General features: G+C 40.6%; 1 protein-coding gene across 8 annotated transcripts in view; it reads left to right on the top strand.

Moving 5' to 3' along the window:
* Nucleotides 1-2,260: 2,260 nt before the first annotated feature.
* CCDC171 (coiled-coil domain containing 171) overlaps nt 2,261-21,719 on the top strand; it is a 340,332-nt gene continuing 320,873 nt past the window's right edge. For 6 of the 8 annotated variants that reach the window (XM_041762317.1, XM_041762318.1, XM_041762320.1 and 3 more), the window contains exons 1-2: nt 2,261-2,493; nt 11,505-11,663. In XM_041762317.1, coding sequence (XP_041618251.1) covers nt 11,620-11,663 — 44 coding nt within the window. In that variant the 5' untranslated portion in view covers nt 2,261-2,493; nt 11,505-11,619. Of the gene's footprint in view, nt 2,494-4,322; nt 4,378-11,504; nt 11,664-16,144; nt 16,195-21,719 lie in introns of those variants that run through there. The other 2 variants (XM_041762314.1, XM_041762316.1) reach the window with 2 other exon arrangements.

The raw sequence follows: 21,719 nt of genomic DNA, 5'->3' as shown, positions 1-21,719 counted from the left end.
TGTCAGAGGGAGGATGATCTGCTTTCTGACTTTGGTTGACTGCAGATAATAGAAGTTATGGAAAGAGAAACCATGCATCAAGTGGGAGTATGCTATGACCCAGAAGGTCCCTGTGATCTGGGGTCTGCCTACTTCTCCAGCGTGTTATCTTAACTCCCTACTCTTTCCCACTCTCAATCCAGCACACAGAGCTTCCAGCTTCCCAATGCCTCATGATGTTTCTTGTGTTGGTGTGTGTAGCTTCCGTGTCTTCCAGTTCCTTCTCAGCGTGGTGACTCTAAACCAGCTTCCTAGAGTAAGTTCATAGTTGTCTATAAAGCCTTTGGGGGTCTCATGGTTGTTATTAACATTTGCCTCTTCTGATTCCCATTGCACCTATATTAAATATCTTGTATTTCTATCACCAAGCTCCAGGATGGGTTTATAATCTGTATTCAATAAATATTGAATGAACAAATAAATGAAGATTGCAAGCCTTCATACAGCACTTATTCTTCATTTAACAAAAGGGTGCAGGGGATCCCTGGGTAGCTCAGCGGTTTGGCGCCTGCCTTCAGCTCAGGGTGTGGTCCTGGGGTCCCGGGATTGAGTTCCACATCGGGCTCCCTGCATGGAGCCTGCTTCTCCTTCTGCCTGTGTCTCTGCTTCTGCGTCTCATGAATAAACAAACAAAATCTTAAAAAAAAAAAAAAAGTGTGCAGTATAGTACATTTGCCATTTATTCTTGCCATATAATATTCAATTTTGTTATTCTTCTAAAATATAAAAGATTTTATAAGTAGTTAAAACTTGTAAAGAAAATAAAGAAAGAAAAAAAAGAAAAAGAAAAGAAAGAAAAAAAAAGCCTTAATCTCAGTAGTCTGTTGTAGTACTTTTGCACTGCATTTGTAAATGTTAGGGTGGGCTCTTTTTATCCTTTCCATAAACACTTTCCTTTGAACCAATTATCCTCTTCCTGGCAAAATTATCAGGAAGCAGGGTGGTCTTCATTTTTAAACATAAGTAACAAAATGAAACCAATTCAAGTTTCAGTGTTACATGAATCAAGGAGGATTTAATCTCAATTTGTATTTGCATTTATGAGGTTGGCTGTCCCCAGCAAGACAGGGAAAAGACGGCCACTACACCTGGTTTCAGGTTGATCGCAATCACCACGGGACAGTCTTGGCATAAACGGTTTGTTTCGTATCAAACACCTTTTTGAAGGGGTGGAGGTGGAGATGGTGAAGATAAAATCCCCCATCAAGGGACACCTGGGTGGCTCAGTGGTTGGGCCTCTGCCTTCAGCTCTGGTAGTGACCCTGGGGTACCAGGATCAAGCCCGGCAGCCCTGCCTCTCTCTCTGTATCCCTCATTAATAAATAAAATCTTAAGGGAAAAAAAAATCCTCAATCAAAATCTCGCCAATTTGCATTTTTCTTTGGGGAATAGGTTTTGAAAGGCCAAGGAACAAAAGAGCGTCAGGTTTTCCAGTGTCCCTGGGGCGGTAGCAGATTGTGAAGTAGAAATTCACGAGGGGAGGGCGCATGCGCGCGAGCCGGGGGCGGGGGGCTAGGGGGGCGGGGGCAGCGAGGGAGCCCGTGCCGAGCCTTTAAGGACTTTTTCGCTTGGTACCTCCTTATGTGTTATTTGTAAAAAAAAAAAAAGAAAAAAAGGCGCTGCAACAGTTTCAGCGCGCTGACCCGCATTTTCGCGGCGTTGTTTACAACCCCAGCTGGGACACAATGGGGATGGGAGGAGGGGACAAGAAGCGTCTTGCGGGCGGAGAGCGGGCTAAGCAGCGGGAAACCAGAGGAGCCGAGCCCCCCACCCCCGGCCCTTGCTCGAGGGCACACACCCCGAGGGGCTACACTGGCCTGGCGGTCGGTAGTTTAACGCACAGTCGGCGATCCATCCTCTTAAAGAGGTTTATTCACTAGACGCCAAAGAGGGGTTGTTAGGGTTTAGACATATGCCTTGTCTGTCGGCTCTGCGGCTTCTGAGTCCCTGACCCGGCGACCTCGCGCTGAGGACAGCACCTCCGAGCTCAGGCCGGGCCGCTCTCGCGCGAAAGGGCGCGCGCCGCTCCTCAGCAACGGCGCATGCGCCTGCCTCGCCTGCCCGCACGGCCGCGCAGCTTCGCGGGCCCTCCTCTTCCAATCGGAGCGCCGGATTCTCCCAGTGCGTAGCCCCCGGCGGCGGGCGGTGGGAGGAAAGGGGCCGGCTGGGGCGGGGCCGGGAGGCCTGCCAAAGTCTGCGGAGGTCTGCGAGCGCCGCCGAGGCTCCGGAAGTGGCCGTTGTAAACACAGTCTCTCCAGGGCTTTCCCCCTCCGGTCCCACTTTTTTTTTTTTTTAAATGCGCTTTCCCCCTCCCCGGGTCCTAGAGTCCGTCGGGTTTCAACAGTGTTTGCTCCGACCCCGGCCATCTGCCTAGGCCTCTTTCTACCAGTTGAGATTTGGAGCTGCCCCTGGGGGGTCTTGGGTGTGCGGTCTGGACCACGGGAGCCCCCTGAGGTAACCACGGGGGCGAACGAGTCGGGCAGGGAGGTGTTGAGGAAGGTATGGGTGCTAATGGGGAGCCCCGAGTTAGTTCGTAGTTGTTCTGGGGCTGTTGGTGTCGTGCGTGGGGATGCGCCTCCCCCCCTGGGCTGGGCCTCTCCGCCCCCTGGGGGAAGATCTCCGTGGGGCGTCCCGACCCGAGTCCGCTGAGTCCTCCGAGTACCCGGAGGTCTGAGGAGGGACCCGAGGGCAGGACCCAGAGGGCTCCTAAGGTTTACTGCTCCAGGCTGCCAGGCTTTTCCCCTCCCAAGAATCCGTAAACTCTTCCAGGATAAGGACCACGTCTTTTTCATCCTTTAAAAAAAAAAAAGATGCCAGCCACACACTTGACATTCTATCCATGTTTGATAAATGAAAGGATGAGTTGTAGTAGGCTGTCATCTGTAGCTTACCCTCCAGACATGGAAAACCCGGCTGTTTTTTTCCGAGGCTGTAAATTTTCTGCAGGAGTAGAGCCTCCTTTTGACAGTTCTTTATTCCATCGTGATATTTATCCTAGCCAAATATATATATATATATGTATATGTATAATTTTATATATATATATTTTTCATTTTAAGCAGATCTCTGATGATTCTGTGTTAAGTTTACCTGAGAAGCAATTTCAGTTAGCGTCCAACTTTTTCAAATACAAAACACATGGATGTTTTGTATAGGTCATAAAATTTTGCAGAGAAGACCCTACCGTTTTATCCATCAGCTTTACTGAACAGTTATTGCCTAGTAACAACAAAACAATGGTACAGCAGAAGCTGACAGAGGCTTTCCATAAAGTGAGGAAACAAAGGCAGTGCAACCTGCTAAGAGGAAAGAAGGGAGTAGTTTTATTTTTATTTCTTAAAGATTTTATTTATTTAATCATGAGAGAGACAGAGAGAGAGTCAGAGACATAGGCCGAGGGAGAAATAGGCTCCCTGCGGAGAGCCCATTGCTGAGCTTGATCCCGGGATCACAACCTGAGCTGAAGGCAGACACTCCATCACTGAGCCACCCAGGTGTCCCAGGAGGGAGTAGTTTTAGTCTGGAGCTTGAGTTTTCTTAGCACAGTTTTATTAGCTTCATGACTTCAGGCAAATCACCTAAATGGGCTAGACTTTAGATTCCTAATGTCAGATAAAGAGGATGGGCTTGGTCTTTAAAATCCTATTTAATTCTAAAATTCTTTGATTGTCTCAGCCCCCTTGTCATGGTCTTGTTCTGATGAAAGAACCAGACGTCGTCTTTAAAGGTGAAATATCTAAGCCTGCAGAAAGAATACCCCAACACAGATGTGATTATTATTGAGGACAATACTGTGTTATGAAAGAGGATGGATTTAGGAGTCAGCCAGATGTGGTTTTGAATTCTAACCTTCCCACCAAATATATATATTTTTTAATATTTATTTTGAAGGGGAGCACCGGGGGGAAGAGGAAAGAATCTCACAAAACCTGGGGCTGAGTGCTGAGCCCCCTATTGGGTCTTGCTCAAGACCCTGATATTGACCCAGATGACCTGAACCAAAACCAAGAGTCAGTGGCTTAACCAACTGAGCCCCCAGGCACCCCTCCCACTGAACAGCTTTATACAAGTTACTCATTCTCTCCAAGCATCAGTGTTCTGGTCCATGAAATATGTGTGATCATCTCATAGGGGGGTATTGGGAGGATTCAGTGAGATTAGGTATGGTTAGTGTAGATCTGGCACATAGTTGGTGCTCAGTAATAGTGGTTTTTATCTTTTTTTTTTTTTAATCTTTTCATCACCACCTCCTCCACCCCTCCCTTTTTTCCTGATCTGTACAGACACACTGAGAAATGAATACATTCTGCATGACCCACTGAAGGACTCAGCTGTGAGGTAGGAAAACTTTGTATCAGCAGTAGCTCTGAAATCTAGAGTAGAATTGTCTTTTTGACTGGAACTTACTCTTAGGATGTCTTGATCATTGATCCCTTGGCCTCAGTTGCCCTATTAACCTATTTTTAGAAAACTTATTGAAGAATGATAGACTAACATCCCCTCATCTGTTTTAGTAGGACTGGTGAGAATAGTTCAACTGCACTACCAAGAGAGGATTCATCTATTAATAGAGTATCATAAAAAGCTGATTTAAACTTTGCCTTTATCCATCACTGCTACAGGATGGCCTAGTTTGGGCCCAAGCCTGTGGAGGTGTCATTTGGATTGAGAATCCGTTCTCCAGATTTCGTTAAGAGGACTCTGACTTGTAGTGAGTTTGGATGGGGTGGGGGTGCGTGAAAGAATGAGCTGTGTGAGCAGTATTACTGCTATTACTCCCTATTAGCAGTAGGGAGCAGAAATGCTTCTCTTGACAAGCAAGATCTCACCTGCTCTCTGGCTGGAAGTGAACCATGTCTTAAAGGCCAATAGCAAGCCACATAGCAGAGCTATGGAGTCAGCCAATTTGGGCTTGAATCCAGACTGTCACGAGATAGAGATGTGACTTTGGACAAGTGTTTGAATGAATATCTTTAAGCCCCAGTTTCCATAGGTATAATGTGGGGATGTTAACAGTATCTTCCCATTGGGGAAGAGTGATAGTGTAGAGATTGAGAAAGTTCTTTGCACACTGTCTGGAGAATTGATGCTTGTCACAGTTGGCATGATGTCAGGAGGAGTGGCTTTGAGGTATCAGATAGATAATGATGTACTGAATGTTTTCAAATAGAAAGTGTTACTTAAAGTGTTGGGTACATATTGGAGAAAGGCTGATGTTGGTTGCGTATTACAAGGAATTTGTAATTCTACAGATTAGCTAAAGGATCTTGTGGAGTTTCATAGAGAAGTTTCAAGTAAAGCTTAAAGCACATGTAATATGAAGAGCTTACAATTCTTTGACATAGCTCCCTATTTCACTGACATTTCCATTACTGTACCTGGCTGCTTTCCTCATCATTCATTACCTTTTCACTCTGGGGCATGAAAAACAAGCTTTGCTACATCTTCTCTGCCATTGTTCAATAGAACAGAATTCCAATCATAGTTTAAATTAGGCCACAGATGTGACTTGGGCTTTTCATTGATATAGTCTTCCTAAAACACACAGAGGTAGGCTCTTGAACCCTACTGTCCTCAGGAGCTGATATCAGAGACAGAGAGGAAGAAAATAAAGAGTTTGCTAAAGGAGGGGCATCTGTGGCTCAGTGGGTGAGTGTCTGCTTTTGGCTCAGGTCATGATCCCAGGTTCCTGGCATCTAGTCCTACATTAGGCTCCCTGCAGGGAACCTGCTTCTCCCTCTGCCTATGTCTCTGCTTCTCTCTCTGTGTCTCTCATGAATAAATAAATAAAATCTTTAAAAAAAAAGATTTTGCTAAAGGAGACTTTATTTATTTATTTTTGAAACATTTTATTTATTTATTCATGAAACAGAGAGAGAGAGAGACGCCGAGACACAGGCAGAGGGAGAAGCAGGCTCCATGCAAGGAGCCCGACGTGGAACTCGATCCCAGGACCCCAGGATCAGGCAGGCCCTGGGTCGAAGGCGGTGCTAAACTGCTGAGCCATCCAGGCTGCCCTAAAGGAGACTTTAGATAGGTTTTTCTTTTGATGATGAATTTAAAAAAATTGAGCTATAACTCACCTATTAAATACGGTTTTAAGGTATACAGTTCATTGGCTTTTAGTATATTTACTGTTCTACAGAAATCACTACCATCTAATTCCAGAACATTTATTTCCCACTCCCCAAAAGAAACCTCATACCTAATAGCAGTCAGACCCAATTCCTCCTCTCCCTACCCTCTGGCAACCACAGATCTGCTTTCTATTTCTATGGATTTGCTCATTCTATACATTTCATATACATGGAGTTCATATACATGGAGTCATATACAGTATGTGGCCTTTTGTGTTTGGCTTCTTTTTACTTAGCGTACTGTTTTCAAAGTTTACCCATGTGGCATGTATCATTATTTCATTTCTTTTAATGGATGAATAATATTTCGTATTTTATTTACCAGTGGATCAGTTAATGGACATTTGGGTGGTTTTTTATTTACTCTTTGGCTATGCTGCTCTGAACATTTGTGTGCAAGTTTTTGTGTTTTTGTTCAAGTCCAGTAATGACCTTAGGATGTGTCTTGGTAGTCCATATTCTCACATACACAGTTTGCCTTTCAAAATGTAGATTAAAATTTTGTTACTTCAGGAAAGTTTTCCTGAACTACAGTTTTTAGTGTTTTGTTCTCTCACTTTTGTCTTCTTATTCCCATCTTCTTGAATCCTTTGATCTCCTCCTTTTTTTTTTTTTTTTTTTTTTTTACTCAGAACGTTTTGTTTTTCATTTCCTTTGTCCTTTCAGGCATTTTCTGTCATGTGTCTTTACTTTTGTTCCCTTGTAGCCTTCATCATTGAAATTACTTTTTTCTTCCATTTCTCTTTCTGATCTTTGTCACCTTTTTTCTGAGTTTTTCTAATTCTGATTCTTATTCTTTCCTGTCTTGTACCATTTTTTGTGTCTTTTAGCTTATTTTGAGAAAGTAAGTTACAGGTCTTATCTATTCTGAGATTATGTCTTTCTGTTACGCTTTCATTTGTAGTATTCGATTCTGCTCCTTACTCTCTTTCACTTGTGTTAACTTTGTGTGGGGTTTGATCACACTACTTCTCTGTTGCTTATTTTTTGGAAGGTTAGTTTATCTGAGCTTTGAGATTGGGGCAAGCTTTGGGAAAGCTTTTCTGACTTCATGGAACTCTGTCTTGTGGGTTTTTTTTTAAAGATTTTATTTATTTATTCATGAGAGAGACACACACACAGAGGCAGAGACACAGGCAGAGGGAGAATCAGGCTCCATGCAAGGAGCCTGATGTGAGACTCGATCTCGGGTCTCCAGGATCACACCCCAGGCTGCAGGCAGCACTAACCGCTGCGCCACCCGGGCTGCCCTGTCTAGTGTTTTGTGTTAAAAACTATGGTGCCTTATTTCTGAGATTTCCCGGCAATGTGTCCTCCTGCAGTTTGGTCTGGGGCATTGCTTTGCTTTGTCTTTATTTCTCTTCTTCTACTCAGCTTTGATTCCATTCCTTGCAGTTTCTCTTTAGTGTGGGTCTCTGTCCAGGAAGCGGACCTGGACAGGTCAGTTCTCAGAGTTCTTAAGCTTTTAAGAGTTTCTTATTGTATATGCCTGTATCACATGCAGACTCTTGGAATGGGCAGACTTCTCCTGGAGTTCATCTGCTGTTCTCAGATTGGTTTGTAGTGGTCCCCATTGAATAATCTGCTGGCTCTTTTTTTTTTTTTTTTTTAATGTAGCCTTGTTATTTCCCTCTGCTTTCTCCTCCTCAGATACTTCTGCTCCTGTGTAGGTTTTGTGGCTTTTGGTGGTTTGCCCTTATTCATTTGTATTTTATAGCTTTTTCTTGTAAATGTTGCCTATAGATTTTCTAGTTTCTCTATCTCTGTTACTGTAGAGAGGATTTTTATAAAGTCCCTCATTTAAATTAATAAGTTGTAGAAAAACAACTTTATGAAAGACTGCTGCAGGCAGGGCTGATGTGAGAACTCATTTTGTATCTTTCTTGTCACTCAACTTCTTTTTCTGTTTCACCCTGTGAGAGTATTTTCTTTTCTTTTTCTTTTTTTTTTTTTTAAGATTTATTTATTTATGATAGACATAGAGAGAGAGAGAGGCAGAGACACAGGAGGAGGGAGAAGCAGGCTCCATGCCAGGAGCCCGACGTGGGACTCGATCCTGGGACTCCAGGATCGTGTCCTGGGCCAAAGGCAGGCGCCAAGCTGCTGAGCCACCCAGGGATCCCCTGTGAGAGTATTTTCAAGTTTCTTGTCCCTGTTAATTTTTTTTTAAGTTTATTATTATTATTATTTTTTAGTAATCTCTATACCCAGTGTGGGGCTCAAACTCACAACCCTGAGATCAAGGGTTGTATGCTCTTCAGACTGAGCCAGCCAGGCTCCTCCCCACCCCCCATTGGTTTTCTCTTGTTGTCTAACAGTTACCACAAACTTAGTTTCTTAAAACAGCACCCTTTATTATCTGTTAGTTCAGGGGTCTGGGCACAGCTTAGGTGGGACCTCTGTTCAGAGTTTCACTGGACTGCAGTCAAGGTGCTATCTGGGCTCATCTGGAGGTTTGACTGCTTCCCAGCTCATTTAGGTTGTTGGCAGAATTTATGTTGGCATCTGTATGACTGAGGCAACTAGCTTTTTACTGGCAGTGAAGTGGAAGCTGCCTGCTGTTCCTGGTTATGTAGCCCTCTTGGTGGGTAGTTCACAGCATGACCTTTTGCTTATTCAAGGTCAGCAGAGATTGTCATTTCAGTCTACTAAGACAGAATCTTATATGACATGATGTAATCATGGGGGTGGCATCTCATCACCTTTGCCATATTCTTTTGGTTAGAAGCAAGTCACAGGTTCTGCCCATAGAAAAGGGAAGGATATTATACAAGAGAGAAACATCAGTGGAGGCCAAGATTGTGGGACATCTGCCTATTACAGTATCTCTATCAGTGATCTGGAAATTGATGACACTTGCTCCTGAGCTATAGAAGACACTTGTTTCTCTAAAAGACCATTCACATTTGAAAATGTTAGATACCAAAATGATGTACCAAAAAAAATTGTTTTCTTCAATTTAGCTTTGTTGAAACAACTTTATTAAAATTTAGTAAACTACCTCTTCCCACACCTCTCTGCCCAAGATAAAACCAAAACAAAACAATAGACATTAAGGCCCAATCTATGGAAATTCTTTTCCTGTGGGTTAGAGGTTCTGTTTGTGCATGTTGTGACACACACACATAGATGTGTGTGTGTTTCATCTTTTTCATAAAATAAAAAATTTGACATACATACTTTTGAGCCTTGAATTGGAGTCTGACCTTTGGGGGTATGGTGGTAAGGTGAAAGGATTCTGGGACTCAGTATTGTAAGAGGTTGACTGAGTCCTTAGTATCCTCCATTTAGTAGCTGACTGGCTGTAGACATGTCATTTTAGCTTCTCTGAGTCAGATGAGCTTCCTTAATTGAAGTGAGGACAACCTCAGGAAAGACAATCTTTACTTTAGTGTTGTAAGGATCAGGGTTCTGCAGATTGCTTGGCACTATATTAGGTGCTCAATAAATTGACAGTGGTATTTGTTTGTCTACCACCATTTCTAAACTTAGTCTTTCAGGTCCCTGGAGAACTAGGATTTTTCCCTCTGTCTTGGTAAAAATTCTATCTTCTTTGTTCTGGGTCAGAGTATTCTAGTATTAGCTAAATCATTGTTTTAAAGATCTGTTGGTGTCCGCCTGTAGGAATCATTACTCAGTTCTTAGCACCTTGGTTTTGTCTCTGTCTTGGTTGGCTTGGGTCCCTTTTCTTTCAGTGAAATCTCTGAGGGGTTTATTAGGAGCAGAGAGAGAGGGGGAGAGTTAGCTATTTTTTTTTTTTTTGGCCTTACAGATATCCCTGTACATCGACAATTTCACCAAGTAATTCTTTTAATACATCTTTCCCCTAGACCGAGTCACCTTAAGGATCACTTTCTCCCTTCCTTTATGAGGGACTATGATATTTTCCCAGAGGGTATATATTCAGTAATAGAAATTTAGTGACTGAACACTGTATAATGCTGTATGTATTATTTAAATCTCAAATATATAAGATTGATGTAATTATCCCTTTCTTATGGTTGTGGAAACAGGCTCAGAGGGTACAAGTGACTTGCCCACGGACACATACTTGGAAGATACTTAAAGGCATCCTAACTCAGATCTCTCTGAGTCCAAAGCTCATGATCTTTCTTAGGATATTGGACTTCTACTAGGGATACCAAGAGATGCTTGTGAGATCTTGATATTTGTGTCTTTCTGAACTTAATCATTCTTATCTATGTTTAAAATACTTACCCAGAGATTATTTCATACCGTATATACACACACATATATATATGCCTATATATAGTAAAGCCATACCTTATATATGTACCATACCATATGCTATATATATATATAGTAAAGCAACTTTAAATGATTAGCTTTGTGTAATTTAGAATATCTCCCATAGAAAAGAGTTCCAGAGAGACCAGGGTAAGTGACAACTACTCTCCTCTTTCCTTACTCCTCCTTGATCCTTAAGAGAAGGACTTTGAAAATTACCATGAGATCATTTGTTGGGAGAGACCAAAGGTTCTCTTTGGTTTTAGCATTGCATTAGAAATACATCATTTATGAGAAGGGCTTTAGGGACTTAAAAATGTCCCTGGATTTCACTTTCTTTCAAAATGAATTCTATCCCCCCGAAATAGTCTTTACATTCCTTTTCTAGTTCAAGAGTAATTTGTCACTATTTTATTAAGATCATTTTTTTGGGGGGTGCCTGGGTGGCTTAGTCAGTTAAGTGTCTGCCTTCAGCTCAGGTCTTGATCTCAGGGTCCTGGGATGGAGCCCCACATCACAGGGCTTCCTGTCAGGGAAAAGCCTCCTCCTCCCTCTGCCTCTGCCCATCTCCCCCATGCCAGCTAGTACTCTCTCTTGAATAAATAAAATATTTAAAAAGGTAAATTTTTCTCTTCATTTGAGAAATTAAAATTACCTAATAGAATTTTGTTTTTATAAGGAGTATCTTTTAAAAATGTTGTCATTATTGCTTCTAATCTTTTTTAAAAGAGATCAAACATAATAGCTTTTAAAAATGCAAGTATTTACGTTTGTTATAAAACAATTTTTTTTTAAAATTTTTTTATTTATTTATTTATGATAGTCACAGAGAGAGAGAGAGAGGCAGAGACACAGGCGGAGGGAGAAGCAGGCTCCATGCACCGGGAGCCTGATGTGGGATTCGATCCCGGGTCTCCAGGATCGCGCCCTGGGCCAAAGGCAGGCACCAAACCGCTGCGCCACCCAGGGATCCCAAAACAATTTTTAAAATACAAGTAAGTTGAAGAAAAAGACAAAAATCACTCAAAGTCCCAGGACTCATATATATAACCATTGTTATATTGTTTATTATTTTAACAGACTCCAGCTCATCTAACCTGTAAGCCACAGCCGTGCGGACAGTTGTAATCCTCAATAACGAAGTCTATCATCCAGAAATAGTGGGCTACTTTGGAAGAGTTGGAAGAGACTTACCATGAGTTCAAACAGTTCAAGTAATGCCCCTGGTGACACCCAAAGGTAAGTCGCCAGTCTCTTCCTTTAGTTGGGGAGGTGCTTCTGGGTTGCAGGCAGCAGGGAGCAGTAAGTTGTGGTGGTCAGGGGTAGGGTGGCGCTGATTATAAAGATTCTCCAGGCATGCTGAGGGAGGTGGAAGCTTCCTGTGCCTGGAGGAGCCAGCAGGGTGCTTCAGAGAAACTGGAACTGGATGAGGGACTTTGTGCCCTGGTCTCTGCTCCTTTGTTACCTTGTCCACCAAAGTCAAAGGGTGTGTACTTTTTCCTGTCCTTAGAGATCCACTTATTCCTTTCTCTTCCTCAGATCTTCTCTCCTTTTTATATTTTTGCTTATTCACATTTCTGTGTGTTCCCTACTTTGGCCTGCTCTAGTCTCTGTGGCTTGAGCAGAGACTTCTTGCCCCAGTGGTAGGCTTGAGCAGAGACTTCTTGCCCCAGTGGTAGTTTGTGACTTCTCTCCAGCCATTCTTTTGGTTTTAGCTCCTGTTCCAGCTGCACTTTTGTTTGGAATTTATATTGCAAGAATTGCCATTATTGCTCATCTTTTTTTGTACCCTTGATATCTGCCTTTGGGTGAGGCACCTGCTTTTGGTTGATTCACCTCTGATGTGAGAAATAGAAAAACTCTGAGTCTGTGATATAACATTGAGCCATTTGCTAACTAAAGCGTGGTTTACAAAGAACTCAGGACAGAAATTCAAAGTGTTGAGAAACTTTTATAATCCTGTAACAGAATAGTTTTTCTGTTTAAGTCTAGTAATAAAACACTTGGGTTGTGTTTTATCTCTTTTTAAAATTTGTTTAGTTACTTTAAATATAATTATTTTAGTCATTTAAAATATATTTTACAGAAGTATTGTTTATGTGTATGTGGGATGGTCCTTGCTTATATTTAGTTTTAGAAGAACTGATGTACGTAGCCTTTTCAGCAAGGATATGTGGGTGGGGCAAGGGCCATGACTAATGTGTACTTCACCTATAAGTAGGATTTGCTGTAGAAACATTTTCCACCTATCTTTAGAAGTTACCTTACATCCTTTCTGGAGAAAGGTATGAAATAAGTGAATAAAATATAAACTTTTTACTTCACTAAAAAGCCTTTTCACTTTTGGAGGGAACATCTTACCACACAAATATTTATCTGTTGTGATTTTTCATGACTAAATTACTCTTTAGAATTCTAGAATCTGTCTAAAGGAAGTTGAACTTTGCTATTTACCACTAGTTTACTTTCTGTTTCTATAGATTTGCCTTTTCTGAATAATTCATATATATGGAATCATACAGCATGTGTTCTTTTGTCTGGCTTCTTTCAATAGGCATGTTCTTCAGGTTTATCATGTTGTTAACAGGTATCAGTACTGTTTCTTTTTTATTGCTGAATAGTATTCTATTGTATGGTTACAGCACATTATGGTTGCACACTGCCAGCTCAGGGACATTTAGGTTGTTTCTACTTCTGGCTGTTAAAAAATCATGGCACTCTTAACGTTTGTGTAGGGGCCTTTGTGTGGAGATGATTTCATTTCTCTTGGGTAGATTGTTAGGAGCTGCATTACTGCATTGTACGGTAAATTTATGTTAATTTTTAAAGAAACTGCTAGATTGTCTTCTAAGTTATATTTCTTTTATTTTTTAAAAAATATTTATTTATTAATTTATTCACGAGAGACATAGAGAGAGGCAGGGGGAGAAGCAGGCTCCCTATAGGAGCCTGATATGGGACTTGATCCTGGAACTCCAGGATTAAGCCTTGAGCCAAAGACAGATGCCCAAACATTGAGCCACCTAGGCACCCTGTGGCTGAACCATTTTACATTTCTGCCAGCAGTACATGAGGGTTTTAGTTTCTCTACATCCTTGCTAACACTTGTTATTTTCTGATCTTTTAGAAAAATTTATTTTAATTCCAGTGTAGTTAATGAACATAATGTGTTATATTAGTTTCAGGTGTACAATCTAGTTGTTGAATTTTTTTTTTTTCATTGGCTTTTTGATTATAGTCATTCTAGTGAGTGTGAAGCAGGATATTGTAGTTTTAATTTGTATTTTTTTTGAAGATTTTATTTATTTATTCATGAGAAACACAGAGACTGAGGCAGAGGGAGAACCAGGTTCCCTGTGGGGAGCTTGATGCAGGACTTGATCCCAGGACCCAGGGATCACAACCTGAGCCAAAGGCAGACGCTCAACCACTGAGCCACCCAGGTGTCCCTAATTTGTGTTTTCCTAAGGAGTAATGATATTGAACATCTTTGTACTTTTTTTTTTTTTTTTTGCCATTTGTATGTCTTCATTGGTAAAAAGCCTATTAAGATCTTTTGCTCATTTTAAATTGGTTGTCTTATTGCTATTGAGCTTTAAGAGTTTTTTGTATATTCTAAAAAAAAAAAGTTTTTTGTATATTCTTGATACAAGTCTTTCATCAGATATATAATTTGGACATATTTTCTCCCATTTGTTGGCTTGACTTCATTTTCTTAATTTTTTTTAAGTGCAAATGTTTTAAATTTTTATAAAGGCCAAATCTTTTCCTTTTTTATTTTTATTTTTATTTTTTTTTAAGTAGGCTCCATGCCCAACATGGGGCTTCAACTCATGGCCCTGAGATCAAGAGTCACATGCTAAGTTGACTGAGCCAGCCAGGCACCCCTCCAATTCTTTTCCTTTATGGATTGTGCTTTTGGTTTCATATCTATGAAATCTTTGCCTAATGTAAAGTCATGAAGATTTTTCTCCTGTGTTTTCTTCTGGAAGCTTTATAATTTCAGTTTTTACGTTTACGTCTGTGCTCCATTTAAACTTACTTAAAAAATTTTTTTTTTTGGGAGCAGGGAGAGCTTGTGTGTAGGGGGTGGAGGTGGAGGGGAGGGGCAGAAAGAGAAGAAGGGAGAATCTTTTTCTTTTCTTTTTTTTTTTTTTTTTAAATTTTTATTTATTTATGATAGTCACAGAGAGAGAGAGAGAGGCAGAGACACAGGCAGAGGGAGAAGCAGGCTCCATGCACCGGGAGCCTGACGTGGGATTCGATCCCGGGTCTCCAGGATCGCGCCCTGGGCCAAAGGCAGGCGCCAAACCGCTGCGCCACCCAGGGATCCCTGAATCTTTTTCTTTAAAAGATTTATTTATTTTAGAGGGACCTGGGTGGCTCATTTGGTTAAGTGTCTGCTTTGGCTCATGATCCTGGGACCTGGGATTGAGCCCTGTGTCTGGTTCACTGCTCAGTAGGGCGTCTGCTTGTCCCTCTCCCTCTGACCCTCCTCCCTGCTTGCGCGCTCTCTCTCTCTCAAATAAATAAATAAAATCTTTTTTTTTTTTTTTTTTTTTTTTTTAAATTTTTTTTTTTTTTAAATTTTTTATTTATTTATGATAGTCACAGAGAGAGAGAGAGAGAGGCAGAGACACAGGCGGAGGGAGAAGCAAGCTCCATGCACCGGGAGCCCGATGTGGGATTCGATCCCGGGTCTCCAGGATCGCGCCCTGGGCCAAAGGCAGGCGCCAAACCGCTGCGCCACCCAGGGATCCCAATAAATAAAATCTTTAAAAAAATATTTATTTTAGAGAGAGAGAGTGCATGCAAAAGTGAGCACAGGGGAGGTTGGAGGAAAGGGCCAGAGGGAGAGAATCTCAAGCAGGCTCCCTGCTGAGTGCTGAGCCCCATGCCAGGCTTGATCTCATGACCCTGAAATCATAACCTGAACCGAAATCAAGAGTCAGACACTTAACTGACTGAGCCACCCAGTGCCCCTTAAGGTACTTTCTATGTATGGTGTGAGGTAAGGATCTAAATGAATGTTTTTGCATGTTTAGATATCTAGTTGTTCCAGCACCATTTGTTAATGAGACTATTTTTTCCTCATTGAATTGCCTTGACACATTTGTTGAAAATTAATGGACCAAAAATACATGTTTATTTCTAGAGTCTCAATAATGGTACATTGATCTGTCTTCTTAATTTAAATTCCACACAATTTTGATTACTTAGCTTTAAAAAAAAAGATTTTATTTATTTGAGAACAAGCTCTCAAGAGCTTGAGCAGGGGGAGAGGAGAAAGGGAGAAGGGAGAGGGAGAGATTCCCAAGCAGATTGTGCTGAGCATGGAACCCAATGTGGGGCTTGATCCCATGATCCTGAGATCATGACCTGAGTAGAAACCAAAAGTCAGATGCTTAACTGAGTCACCCAGCTGCCCTGATTACTGTAGCTTTAGAGTAAGTTTTGAAATTAGGAAGTGAAAGTTCTCCCATTTCTTTTCTTTTTTTTTTAAGGATTTTATTTATGTATTTATTTGAGAGAGAGAGATAGTGAGAGGGAGTATAAGTAGAGAGGAGGGATGGGGAGAGGCAGAAGAAGCAGGCTCCCTGCTCAGTAGGGAGCTCAAGGTGGGGCTCCATCCTAAGACCCTGGGATCATGATTTGAGCTGAAGTCAGATACTTTAACTCACTGAGCCACCCAGGTGCCCCTCGCATTTCTTCTTTTTCAGTATTGTTTTGGTTATTCTGAGTCCTCTGCACAAATCCTGCTGAGAGTAAGGTAGGTATTATGTTGAATCTATAAATCAATTTGGAGATAATTGCCACCTTAATAATATTGACTCTTCCAATACGTGAATGTGAATATGGAATGTCTTTTCATTTATTTAGATCTTTAATTTCTTTCAAGAAAAATGTGTATTTTTCCTAAATCTGTTTTTTTTTTTTTTGGATACCGTTGTACATGGAATTATTTTTCTAAATTTCATTTTTGGATTATTCACTGTTACTATATAGAAATGTAATTGATTTAAGTATATTGATCTTACATTCTGTGACCTTGCTAAAATTGTTTTTTTAGTTCCAATATTTTTGTTTCTTAATTAATTTATTAGGATATTCTTATAGTATCATAGTTTTACTTCTGGGGTGCCTGGGTAGAAACATGGGGTCATGAGTTCAAGCATCACATTGGGCATAGAACTTAACTTAAAAAGAAGGATAGTTTTACTTCTTTCCTTTTAATATATATGCCCTTCCTTCCTCCCTCCCTCCTTTTAATATACATGCCCTTCCTTCCTCCCTCCCGTCCTTCCTTCCTACCTGCCTGCCTTCCTTTCATTTCATTTCTTTTCTTTCTCTCTCTTTCTCTCTCTTTCCTTTTTTTTCTTGTACTGTCTAGAACCTCCAATACAGTCTCAAATAGAAATGGACATCTTAAAAAAAAAAAAAAAAAAAGAAATGGACATCTTTGTTTTGTTCCCTTAGGGGAAGCTGTCAGTTTTTCACCAATAAGTATGCCAGTTGTAGGTTTTTCATAATGCCCTCTATCAGAGTAAATTTCCTTGTATTCCTAGTTTGTTGAGGGTTTTTTTTTTTTTTTTAATCACAAATAGGTTTTGAATTTTGTCAAATGCTTTTTCTGTATCTATGGAGATTATGTAATTGTCTTTTATTTTAGTAAAATTGTATATTACATTAATTGATTTTTAGACATTAAGTCAATTTTCTATTTTTGGGATAAATCCCACTTGGTAATGTTGTGTAATCCTTTTAAGATGTTGCAGGATTTGGTTTGCTAATGTTTTGTTGATTATTTTTTGCATTTCTATTCATGAGGTATATTGGTCTGTAGTTTTCCTTTCTTGTGATATCTGATTTGATTTTAGGTAATCTGAGTTAAGAGAATGAGCTGGGAAGTGTTTCTACCTTCTCTAAAGTGAGGATTGATATTCTTTCTTCTTCAATTGTTTGTTATACTTTATTAAGGAAGCCATCTGGATTTGAGTTTTCTTTGTGTTTAGATTTTTAAAATGATTAATTCACTGTCTTTAACTGTTATGAGTCTATTCAGATTTTGTTTCTTTTGGGGTTAGTTTTTATAATTTCAGTATTTCTAGGAATTTGTCCATTTGGCCTACATTGCCAACTTGTTGGCATAAAGTTGTTCATAGTGTTTATTATAGTCCTTCTAGGTTGGTAGTGTCGTTCCCTCTTTCATTCTTTATTTTTATAATTTGAATCTCTTTTTTTGTCAATCTAGCTAAAGGTTTAGCAAGTTTGTTGATCTTTTTATTTTTTTATTTTTTTTATTTATTTATTTTTTAATTTTTATTTATTTATGATAGTCACAGAGAGAGAGAGAGAGAGGCAGAGACATAGGCAGAGGGAGAAGCAGGCTCCATGCACCGGGAGCACGACGTGGGATTCGATCCCGGGTCTCCAGGATCACGCCCTGGGCCAAAGGCAAGCGCCAAACCACTGCGCCACCCAGGGATCCCTTTTTTACTTTTTTATTATTTTATTTATTTATTTTTTATTTATTTATGATAGTCACAGAGAGAGAGAGAGAGAGGCAGAGACACAGGCAGAGGGAGGAGCAGGCTCCATGCACTGGGAGCCTGACGTGGGATTCGATCCCGGGTCTCCAGGATCGTGCCCTGGGCCAAAGGCAGGCGCCAAACCGCTGTGCCACCCAGGGATCCCTGTTGATCTTTTTTTTTTTTTTTTTTTTTTCCTGTTGATCTTTTTAAAGAGCCAAATTTTGGTTTCATTGATTCTCTGTGTTTTATTTTAGTCTTATTTTTTAAAAAAATTAAAGTCACATATGTACATTATTTAAAGAATCTCATGTTCTACGGGGCTTACTGCTATTAGGAAAGATAGCAAAACTAATTTGCTTGTGACAAATCAGTCTTTTTTTTTTTTTTTTTTGTATATTTTTATATTGGAGTTTGACTTGCCAACATAAAGTATAACACCCAGTGCTTATCCTGTCAAGTGCCCCCCTCAGTGACCGTCACCTGGTCACCCCATTCCCCACCCCGTCCACCTCCCTTTCCACTACCCCTTGTTCATTTCCCAGGGTTAGGTGTCTCTCATGTTCTGTCACCCTCACTGATATTTACCACTCATTTTCTCTCCTTTCCCCTTTATTCCCTTTCACTATTTTTTATATTCCCCAAATGAATGAGACCATATAATGTTTGTCCTTCTCTGATTGACTTACATGACTCAGCATAATACCCTCCACTTCCATCCACGTTGATGCAAATGGTGGGTATTCGTTGTTTCTAATGGCTGAGTAATATTCCATTGTATACCTAGACCACATCTTCTTTATCCATTCATCTTTTGATGTATACCACACTTGATCTTAGCCAAAAGGCTGAGAAGCGATCTTTTGATGGATACTGAGGCTCCTTCCACAGTTTGGCTATTGTGGACATTGCTGCTATAAACATTGGTGGGCAGGTGTCTTGGTTTTTCACTGCATCTGTATCTTTTGGGTAAATCCCCAGTAGTGCAGTTGCTGGGTCGTAGGGTAGCTCTATTTTTCAAGTCCATCGCCTTAACCACTCGGCCACCACTACCTGGTAGCTCTATTTTTAACTCTTTGAGGAACCTCCACACAGTTTTCCAGAGTGGCTGTACCAGTTCACATTCCCACCAACAGTGCAGGAGGGTTCCCCTTTCTCCACATCCTCTCCAACATTTGTTGTTTCCTGTCTTGTTAATTTTCCCCATTCTCACTGGTGTGAGGTGGTATCTCACTGTGGTTTTGATTTGTATTTCCCTGATGGCAAGTGATGTGGAGCATTTTCTCATGTGCTTGTTGGCCATGTCTATGTCTTCCTCAGTGAAATTTCTGTTCATGTCTTTTGCCCATTTCATGATTGGATTGTTTGTTTCTTTGCTGTTGAGTTTAATAAGTTCTTTATAGATCTTGGATACTAGCCCTTTATCTGATAGGTCGTTTGCAAATATCTTCTCCCATTCTGTAGGTGTGACAAATCAGTCTTGAGGGGTACCTGGGTTGCTTAAGTGTCTGTCATAGGGTCATGATCTTAGGGTCCTGGGATGGAGCCCAACCTCAGGTTCCCTGCTCAGTGGGTAGTCGGCTTCTTCCTCTCCCTCTGCCCCTCTCCCTGCTCATACTCTCTTTTGCTCTCTTGTGTGCACATGTGTAGGCTTGCTCTCTCTCTCTCTCTCTCAGTAAATAAATAAAATATTTAAAAAAACCCCAGCAAATCACTGTCTTGATCTCTAGAAACCATGGTTTTCAATTCTCTGAGATGATTTTTATTTAAAAATTTTTTTAAATTTGTTTTAATTTATTTAAAATTTTGTATCCTTTATATTGAAGTATAGTTGACACACAATGATACATTAATTTCAGTACAAGATAGTGATTCAACAAGTCTATGTTATGTTATGCTGTGCTTATTAAAAGTGTAGCTGCCATCTGTCACTATACTCTGTGCAGGGGCCAAATTAATCTCTGTATTATTCCAATTTTAGTATATGTGCTGCTGAAGCCAGCACTGTCCCCATACTCTGAGATGATTTTTAAAATCTATGTCTCTTAAAAATTTTTTTGTATTGCTATTTGATTTTTTGGGTTTAGCCGTTATTGACTGACTGCTCCCACTACAGAAGCTCATAATTTTATTCAGGCTTTTTTCCTTTTTCTGTATATTTAGTGATTATAATCTTGGTTAGTTTTTGATGTTTACATTATTATAATTTTGAACACTTTCTAGTTGAGCCATGTAGTAGTATTTAGTAACATTTTTTTGTCTTTTGTACAATATTTTTCTTGGATTAGATAATTGTTCCATTGATTGTTAAATTTCTATGAGTTTTTTTTTTTTTTAATTTTTATTTATTTATGATAGTCACACACAGAGAGAGAGAGAGAGAGAGAGGCAGAGACACAGGCAGAGGGAGAAGCAGGCTCCATGCAGGGAGCCCGACGTGGGATTCGATCCCGGGTCTCCAGGATCGCGCCCTGGGCCAAAGGCAGGCGCCAAACCGCTGCGCCACCCAGGGATCCCAAATTTCTATGAGTTTATCATGAATTCAGTGTCCAATCAAGTGGTACACATTTCTCAATATGTTCAGATAATTGAGGTAATCTGGTTTATTTATTTATTATTATTATTTTTTAAATATTTTTTAATTTTTTATTTATTTATGATAGTCACAGAGAGAGAGAGAGAGAGGGGCAGAGACACAGGCAGAGGGAGAAGGCAGGCTCCATGCACCAGGAGCCTGATGTGGGATTCGATCCGGGGTCTCCAGGATCGCGCCCTGGGCCAAAGGCCGGCGCCAAACCGCTGCGCCACCCAGGGATCCCATCTGGTTTATTTTTAATTCCAGTAGAGTTAACGTAAAGTATTAGTTTTAGATGTACAAGGAAGTTATTCAGCAATTCTATACATTATTTAGTGCTCATCAAGATAAGTGTATTCTTAATCCCCTTCACCAATTTCACCCATCCCTCTGAAGTATTCTGTTGTTTCTGTTTGCATCTTCTTCAGGAAATCAGCTGGGACAGATGGGCCTTTAGGAGCTGTGTTTTTGTCACAGGTACACAGTTGTTACCAGGTGTTCCTTCATTATCCTGGAAACCTCTTTGCTGTTTTTCTGTCTTGAATATTCTACTTTTGGAATCCCATGTCTTTCTCAGGTTGGGTCCTTATTTTAGTGGAATCTTCCATCGGCCTCTTGAGAAAGTTCATGGGAGGTAAATGTTTTGGTGCCTTGTAGATCTGAAATAGTCTTTTCTTATTTCCATGTCTTTGAAAGATAACTTGTTGGGCATAAAATTCTGAGTGGAAATTATTTTCCCTTGGAATTTTCTCAGGCATCGAGACTTTTCTTTTACATTTACTTTTTTTTTTTTTTTAAGATTTTATTTATTTATTCATGAGCGAGACCGGTAGAGAGAGGCAGAGACATAAGCAGGCTCCATGTAGGGAACCCGATGTGGGACTCAATCCTGGGACTCCAGGATCACTCCCTGGGCCAAAGGCAGGCACTAAACTGCTGAGCCACCCAGGCATCCCACATTTACTTATTTTTTAAAATATTTATTTACTTATTATTTGAGAGAGAGAGAGAGAGAGAAAGAGAGAGACAGAGCACAAGTACATGGAGGGAGAGGGAGAGGGAGAGGGAGAATCCTGCTCCTCAGGGAGCCTGATTTGGGACTTGATCCCAGGGCCCTGGGATCATGACCTGAGCTGAAGGTAGATGCTCTACTGACTGAGCTACCCAGCCGCCCCTACATTTACTTATTTA

This window comes from Vulpes lagopus, chromosome 7, assembly GCF_018345385.1.
Source record: "Vulpes lagopus strain Blue_001 chromosome 7, ASM1834538v1, whole genome shotgun sequence".
NCBI classification, from domain to species: Eukaryota; Metazoa; Chordata; class Mammalia; order Carnivora; family Canidae; genus Vulpes; species Vulpes lagopus.
This window is presented reverse-complemented; position numbering and strand designations above follow the sequence as displayed.